At 37.4% G+C, this 8,406-nt stretch overlaps 1 protein-coding gene across 1 annotated transcript; it reads left to right on the plus strand.

The window, feature by feature from the left end:
* The first annotated feature begins 962 nt into the window (after positions 1-962).
* LOC133729566 (E3 SUMO-protein ligase SIZ1) lies at positions 963-7,181 on the plus strand. Its single transcript, XM_062157106.1, has 11 exons — positions 963-991; positions 1,306-1,374; positions 2,100-2,187; positions 2,274-2,349; positions 2,535-2,608; positions 2,804-2,911; positions 3,250-3,408; positions 3,953-4,057; positions 4,146-4,226; positions 4,341-5,553; positions 6,187-7,181. The coding sequence occupies exons 1-11, from the start codon at positions 978-980 to the stop codon at positions 6,330-6,332; spliced, it is 2,133 nt and encodes a 710-aa protein (XP_062013090.1). The 5' UTR covers positions 963-977; the 3' UTR covers positions 6,333-7,181.
* The last annotated feature ends 1,225 nt before the right edge of the window (positions 7,182-8,406 follow it).

An 8,406-nucleotide genomic window follows, 5' to 3' on the forward strand; every position in this document is an offset into this window, starting at 1 on the left:
GATAGTTCTTCTTTCGATGCTACTTGACATTGGAGAGCTATTGTTGTCTAGTTTCTGAAGAGTTTCTTGTTGGTTGCTTGGTTTTTTGACTGTTTGTTTTTTCTTAGCTCAGTGGACTACTTGTCCACTCCTCTGCTCTGTACATTCTTTTTTCTTTTAATGAACTCGGTTCCTATCTTAAAAATGTCTTGGTCACTGTATTTACCCATCACTGAGTTTTTTTATTGTGTGATTTGTTCCGTTAAGTGCTATTTTAAGCTTCTTTCCCATTTGATCATCTCAACATTTCTTCCTTTTGAGTTTATGGTCTCTCCTAGTTGTGAACTCACCATTGTCAGGATAATGCTTTTCTGCAATGTTAAAGTAGTAGTGAAAATTGTGTTTCTTTATTAACCTTAAGGCTCGAAGAATAATCTGAAATGCAAGTAGTTTTCAGCATCACTAGAACAATAAATAAGCTCCAGTGATGAAATTTTTGTAGTTGGTGGTTCAAGGAGAAGGCTGGATTGAATTGCGTTAGGTGGTGCTAAGTGACAAACAGGGTTTAGGTCTCATGAAAAAAAAGTTAGGGGTGGATTTGCACTTGTTTAAGCAATACTTGTCTTACCTGATTACATTCTTGGTAATTTGAAAATAAAGCTTCTGTTGTGATGGGAAGTTCTGTTAACATGCCTGTGGTGTAGGGATTATGTTCGATGACAACTTCATTGATCAAGGTTTTGGAAAGTAGATCCATTATATGGTGGTGAAGCTTCTGTTTAGTAAAGGAATGAAGCATGTTGTATTTGATATAGATATGGAAGAGTTCGTGTCATTGGATGCAATACAGTACTTCTGTTCTGCAAACCAAAAGATGATGGGAGGGAAAAGAGTTATTTTTTTACTAGGGTTGGAATGTTTTGCAACTGGAATATTTTAAATTAGTTTGAACAGATTGACTACATCTTCATGGCCCTGTGTCTTGAGGCAGATGTTTGATGATTCGTCTCACGTATGGTGTTCCTTGACGTTGTTTAAGTTAAACCTTTTAACACTTTTAAACTAGTTAAATGCAGTATGATGGGTCCAACCAATTGACTAAGGTTTATGACTGAAGATATTCTATTTGATTGGTACATCGTATTTGATTTCAATAAAGTTTTGTAACTCTATTTGTTTGATTTAATAGCAGCGTTTGCTTGACCTGGCATATATTTTATTTATACGGTGGATTTTTTTTTTTACCTTTTAAGCCGTGGCACTTGTTTCCTCTGCTTTTTTATTTTATTTTAATTCTTTGCGCTTTCTTGGGCTCTTTGTTTTCAGGTTTTGGGTAACTGTGCTACATCCTTTACATCCCGTGAAGTTGAATGTTACTAATATTCCGACTGATGGGTGAGTAGTTAATTTTTTTGCATATGCTTTTATCTTAGAAGATGTGGAGCTTATAATTATTTTCTTATTTATCATTGAAGCTATTGCAACTATTAATGCCAATAGAGGATTTTTCAAGTTAGATTTACCCCTTTGTAGGCCAAAGGTTTGGAATATGTTTGGTTTAGACAATTAGACATACCTACAAACAAGGAAACAAGCTTATTAGGGGCTAGTTGTTTTTCGTTTTTCTAGAACTCAATTGGCAGCATTTTCTAATGAGTTTGTGATGTACATATGTAGTATGCACTCTGGTAACAAAATTCTTATTTAAAGCATCATCGAATTTCGCCGCAATGGTGATTTACATTTTCTATGGTTGTTTTTAAAAAATGATTTGTAGTGGGACGTAGAGGGTATTTACATCATGCAGATAATAGGTTCAGTTGGAACTATTACTTAAGAAAGATGGTATTTACTTCAGAAGTTCATGAACTCAAATTAGGCCACAAGACATTCAGAAGAGCAGTTTCTTGTGGCCTAAATTTAAGTGTTGTTTTCTTTTAGTCTACTTTGAAATTTTATAAGATGTTTTAACTAATAAAACATTATGAACTATGTACTAAGATATGTTCACTCAGATACAGAAAAGTAAACCTTCTTTCTGACAGTGCACATTTTTTCATGTTTTTACTCCTGTACTTTACATCTTATATCGTCTCATGGCTTCTGTGCAAATTGTCCAGCTCAAACCCTGTACAAAGTGTGGATAAAACATTTCAACTCACAAGAGCGGACAGGGACTTACTGTCTAAACAAGAATATGATGTTCAGGTTGATTTATGTATTAAATGATCATTCATGAATCATTGGCATTTTAGTAAATGCATTGACCTGTGCATTTTGACGTCATTTTGCAGGCTTGGTGCATGCTTTTAAATGACAAAGTTTCCTTCAGGATGCAATGGCCACAATATGCAGATCTACAGGTCAATGGTACGGTGATAGATTCTCTCACAGTGATTGATGACCTTTTTATTTATTTATTTATTATTATTATTATTATTTATTTTTATAATTTCGAGTTAATGATCTTTCAGAGGTAGCATTATCAGTCGTGTATCAGGAAACTAAATATATTCACTGAATTTACTTTGTGTATCATTTCAAATGCTGTGTAGGTATGCCTGTTCGTGCAATTAATAGACCTGGTTCGCAACTTCTTGGAGCTAATGGTCGTGATGATGGTCCAATTGTGAGTTCTCTTCCTGTGCACTAATAGCTCATAGTGTCAGTATTCTTGTCCGCTCGACCCATCTATTTTTTTATGTTTTTAAATGAGTTTATGTTGGGTGCGACTGCTGGACATATTCTGATTATTCTGTGAATCCGAAAAGGAGTTGTTTGTTTTGTGTTTAGTATCTTAGTTTACTTCATCTTGTTTTGTCAGATCACACCATACACGAGAGACGGAATTAATAAGATTTGCTTAACAGGATGTGATGCCCGTATTTTCTGCTTAGGGGTTCGTATTGTGAAGAGGCGCACTGTCCAACAGGTAGCTTTGATTGATTGAATATATGTTTTGATACTTTTGTTGCTATCAATGTTGCAATTATCCTGAATATATGTTGAAAGACTAATATGTTGATGTTCTTTGTTCTTAGACCAAGCATGAATGAGACCTTCATTATGATTAGGAATTTTTGCATGCAAAGCATTACTTCTTAAACATTACGACAAATCTTCCTACCCAAAAATGAAAAAGAAACTGAGCAACAAATCTCTTTATGAATTGATTGTTGTGAGGCAGGAATATTTATCTATTATGGAATTGCATTGATATTAATTTGAGGAAAAATTCCTGATTATAATTGTTATTGCTATTTTTCCTAGATTCTCAACCTGATTCCCAAGGAGTCTGATGGTGAGCGTTTTGAAGATGCTCTTGCTCGTGTTTGTCGTTGTGTTGGTGGCACTGCAATGGATAATGCTGATAGTGACAGTGACTTGGAAGTTGTGGCAGATTCGTTTACCGTCAATCTACGTTGTCCTGTAAGTTGCTTTTTCAACTCGTGTGATGCAAAATGCTTTGTTCTGTAGGCACTACCAGAAAATATGACAAAACATATAATGCATTACGTGGAATGAAGAATCATAAGTTCTCAACTATGGGACTCTAGAATGCTCGAGTGTCGAGCTTTTCAGATTCTTGCTTATGATTTTGCCTCAAGTTAAAAGGAATTTGTCTCAATACTGGTTATGCTGTCTTGGAAAGTTCCAGTTTTACGTCAGTGCACGAGGATGCTACCCTTTCAACATCCCAACTAGTGTGGGGACAATCTTTTATTAAGCTGAATATGTTGCTACTAAATGTTCCAACATGAAAACACAGTTTCATTGTAGTTGCTTTATATTTGCTTCTCTATTATAGGAAGTCATGTTGCAGCACACACACACACACACACACACGTATGCATAAGACTTTTTTTGATTTAGTATATGGAGCCATGATAGTGGTTTTCTTTTGGAATATTGTCTTTTATGCTTTCGCTTCTTAGTGTAATTTGTTTCTTGAACTGAATGGGCTATGGTACAGATGAGTGGCTCAAGGATGAAGGTTGCTGGTAGATTCAAACCTTGTCTTCACATGGGCTGTTTTGATCTTGATGTTTTTGTTGAACTAAATCAGCGCTCAAGGAAGGCAAGCTTCTACACCTTGTGCAAGATTGGCTTTTTTCTTCATTTTATTGATTCTATTTGTCTAAGCATGCTTTGGTTTGTCATTGCAGTGGCAATGTCCAATTTGTCTAAAGAACTATGCGCTGGAGAATGTTATTATTGATCCTTATTTTAATCGTATCGCTTCCAAGGTAATGCCTTCATATGCGCCATAGAATAATTATGTGGAATTATATTTCAACTGATTCATCCTTAATTCTTTTTCTTTCCTTTTTTTGGGGTGCCGGGGTGTGTGGTTGTTACAGATGAGGCATTGTGGAGAAGATGTTGCAGAGATTGAGGTGAAGCCTGATGGTTCTTGGCGAGTGAAGGTTAAAAGTGAAAGTGAACGCAGGGAACTTGGGGAACTTGGGCGGTGGCACCTTCCTGATAGTACGCTTTGCATTCCAACACTTGGAGAAACTATCCCAAAATCTGAAGTGTTGAAGACGGTCAAACAGGAAGGGGTTTCAGAAGGTCATACTGGTTTGAAACTAGGAATCAGAAGGAACCGGAATGGTGTTTGGGAAGTCAGCAGACCTGAAGAAATGAACACCTCTTCGGGTAATAAATTACAACAGCAGTTTGGAGAACATGAGCTAAAAGTTATCCCCATGAGTAGCAGTGCCACTGGAAGTGGTAGGGATGGTGAAGATGCAAGTGTAAATCAGGAGGGTGGTGGGAATTTTGATTTCTCTACAAACAATGGAATAGAGATGGATTCTTTTTCTCTGAATGTTGAATCAGCATATGGATATGCGGGACCAAATTCTTCTGCACCAGTAGGAGATGCAGATGTTATTGTACTAAGTGATTCAGACGAAGACATAATGCCTTCTGAAGCCATTTACGGAAATAATTTTACTGATGCTGGTGGGATTGGTTTTCCTGTGCCCGCTTCTGGAATTGCTGATTCTTATGGTGAAGATCCCGTGCTTGCTAATGGTGGGAATTCATGCTTGGGTCTTTTTAGTGGCAATGATGACGAATATATGTCCACCTGGCCATCATTACCTCCTGGAACTCATGCTAACGCTGGATTTCAATTATTTAGTTCTGAGGCAGATCTACCAGATCCCCTGTGTCTCCCGCTTGATTCTGTAAATTGTTCCACATCTATGAATGGATACACTTTGGCTCCAGAAACTGCCATGGGATCTACTACTTTAGCCCATGAATCATCTGTTGGTCCTTTAGATGCTGACATGAACGATGGCTTAGTTGACAATCCCTTGGCTTTTGCTGGTGATGATCCCTCTCTTCAAATATTTCTTCCCACAAGACCATCAGATGCATCACTTCAATCCAATTTGAGAGATCGGGCTGATGTGTCGAATGGTGTTCATTCAGAGGATTGGATATCTCTTAGGCTAGGGGGTGATGCCAGTGGCATTAAAGGAGAATCTGGAACTCCAAATGGACAGATTTCGAAACGGCATGTGTCATCTAGAGAAGCTACAATGAATTCTTTGGCTGAAGGTTCGTTTTCTTTTGACAATTCATATCCAAGTGTATCTTAGATTTGCTTCTTAATTGGCTTTAAAGGTAGCTTGATGGGTTATCAACAATTGTCTTATTATATATATCACTGGTTACATTTTTAGTCTGAAAACTGATTTTGGGGTTCCAGATCTGTTCAACTAAATAACAGAGGAAGGGTTTATTTCATTGTCTTTATATTGCTAAAATAATCTCTAATTAGGATGTTAGCTTTTCAATTTTCTCAAATCTATTAAGAACAATAATAATACCTATAGTGATAGTAAGAACAATGATAATATCTATATAGTTCTTATGCTTGAGAAGCAAAAGCTGACGCATATGGCATTTTCTCCCAATCTTCACTTAATCCCAGTATCAGTAGTGCTTCTGGGCTGTTTAAGTAATAGCATTCTTATTTATTCTGAAAATCTGATTGAATTACATGGCCAAGCCTCGTACGTATCTATTAACATGAGTGCTTTTTATTTATGTATTTTAAAGAAAAAACTTTTAAACCTGAAATCCTTCAAACTGAAAGATAGGAGAGTGCAAAGCATAGCCAAGTTTGGTTATCTTTATTATTGACAGAGTTCCAGAAAATTGTAGGTCTCACTTTTGTAACTTCTGCAGCTTCTTTGCTTCTCGGTATGAATAATGACAGTGGCAGATCTGACAAGAGAAGTAGGCCGAGATCAAATAGTCCCTTTTCATTTCCTCGCCAAAAACGTTCTTCAAGAACACGGTTGCATCTTTCTATTGACTCTGACTCTGAATAGAGGATCTTGTAACCTTTTTTTTTCCTTTTGAGAACAACCACTTGCGCTTCTTTAATTTATACCTCCCTCCGATAGAAGGCATTCCCTGGAGTAGTCCTATGGTTGACTAGAGGATCTAGTTCTTGGTTTAAACCATGAAGAGAGACTTATTTTGGGTTCCTGTCGAAGGATAGTGTTAATGTGGTACAAGGCGACTGGGGTAGGACAAATTGCAAATATACTGTGCTACAAGCACTTGTGCCCGAACCTGCAAAGTTTGACCCTGATTCTGCAAGCTGAATGCCTACTGCATATTCAAGGTAAATTTCATGCTTCAGGTACCTGAGTTTCTGATACCTATTGGGGTCCCAGTTCTCTCTTTCAATGATGATCTGCAGGTCAGTGCCTGTATTTGTACAGGGAATAGGGTTTTGGATCCAAAAATTTGTGATTGAATCGATCTATTTAAATCGTAGATGTGGTGGGGGAACCCCATCAAAGATATACAAAATAACTTGCCTTGTCTCGGTTTTGTAATCAGAGCAATAGCTTGTAAATATTTACTCAGTTCAGTTGTTTATAGAAAGTCATTATTTTTTCAAAATTGATACTTTTGTTAGTCTGCCACTGTTGATGCCCATTATATTGGTGCATGATATTTCTATCAACTTTGAAGTCCATGAAGAGTACAGGAAGCATGGCCTTTCTGTGTCACCCTGATTTCATAGTCAACAGTTGAAATTAGAGCATTGCAGGTGACTGTTCTAGTTATTTAACTCAAGACTCAAAAAATTTTAGACTTGTAAGTGGGATGAACTGATTTTCTTGCATTATTAAATCGAGTTTCTTGCGAGTCTGTTTAATATGACATTTATTTATTTATTTATTTTGAGTGGAAACGAGAATTTTATGGTTCAGGATGATAATATTATAGGGAACTTGTTACAATGTGGCTCAAAGTAAGGAAAAAATGTGATCAGTCAACTTCCATACTTAAATTAACTATGCTTATCATATTTCTCTGTTGAAAAAGGCATTTGGGTCACCTCCGCGTGACCAAGAGGGGCTCACAGTTATGCCTCCAGTGGCTTCTGTTACTCGGACATATAGAACAGGTCAAGCCTATAACATACCAAAAATAAAGCCACGACTGTAAAGAAGTCTTTGTTGTAGAGAAATTGAAATTGCGAGGAAATTGTTGTGTATTCTCATTGATAATAGGGGTCTCTTTATATAGAGGATTACAATGCATAGAATCTTAATCATACAAGGAAAGTAATCCTACATTGAATAGGAATCTAGATCCTTCTAATTTAACCATATTACCACTAGGTCAAGTAATCTAGAGTTTGGGCTAAACACAAATTAGGTTTTCCTTGAACACTCCCCTTTGTGTTGCCCAAACGCGGTGCTTCTCTCGTTGCCTCATTAAAAACCTTGCCGAGTAACAAAAATCCAGTGTGACAAAAATAACCTCGGTCGAAGGGGAAAAAGAGCACAACACACCCTTCACGTTTCGAGACCATACGTGTAGACATCTCCCCCTGATGTCTGCATCTCCCCCTGATGACTACGGTCATGGGAGATCGGATAACTTCCGTAAACGATGCTACCAACACGTTTCTCGAAAGTGGAATCTAGGCAATGACTTAGTGAGCAAGTCTGCCATACTATCCTCAGATTGAATCTAGTTCAAATTGATCTTGAGGAGAGTCTGTTGTTGCTGATTATCCTTGGTGTTGTCGCTTTGATGCAGCCTTGCTTCATTTGTTCAAAATAAGCAGCATTATCCTAAATGCTCGTAGGCTCATCTGTGGTAGACTTCAAACCACAATTGTTCGAACATGCGTAATTATGGATCCAATCCATATACATTCACGAATCTCTTCGTGAAGAGCAATAGTCTCTGCATGGTCCGAAGATACAGCGACTATTCTGTAGACTTCCAAGATATCACAGTATTTACCCATGGTGAACACTTAACCAGTTTGGGAATGACCTTTGTGTGGGTCAGAGAGATACCCAGCATCAGCAAAACCTTCCAAAAACACATGTCGTTTTGGGATGGGGATAGTGGACGCAGGTCAGTGTTGGC

The sequence above is a fragment of the Rosa rugosa genome, chromosome 2 (genome assembly GCF_958449725.1).
Source record: "Rosa rugosa chromosome 2, drRosRugo1.1, whole genome shotgun sequence".
In the NCBI taxonomy this organism is placed as follows: Eukaryota; Viridiplantae; Streptophyta; class Magnoliopsida; order Rosales; family Rosaceae; genus Rosa; species Rosa rugosa.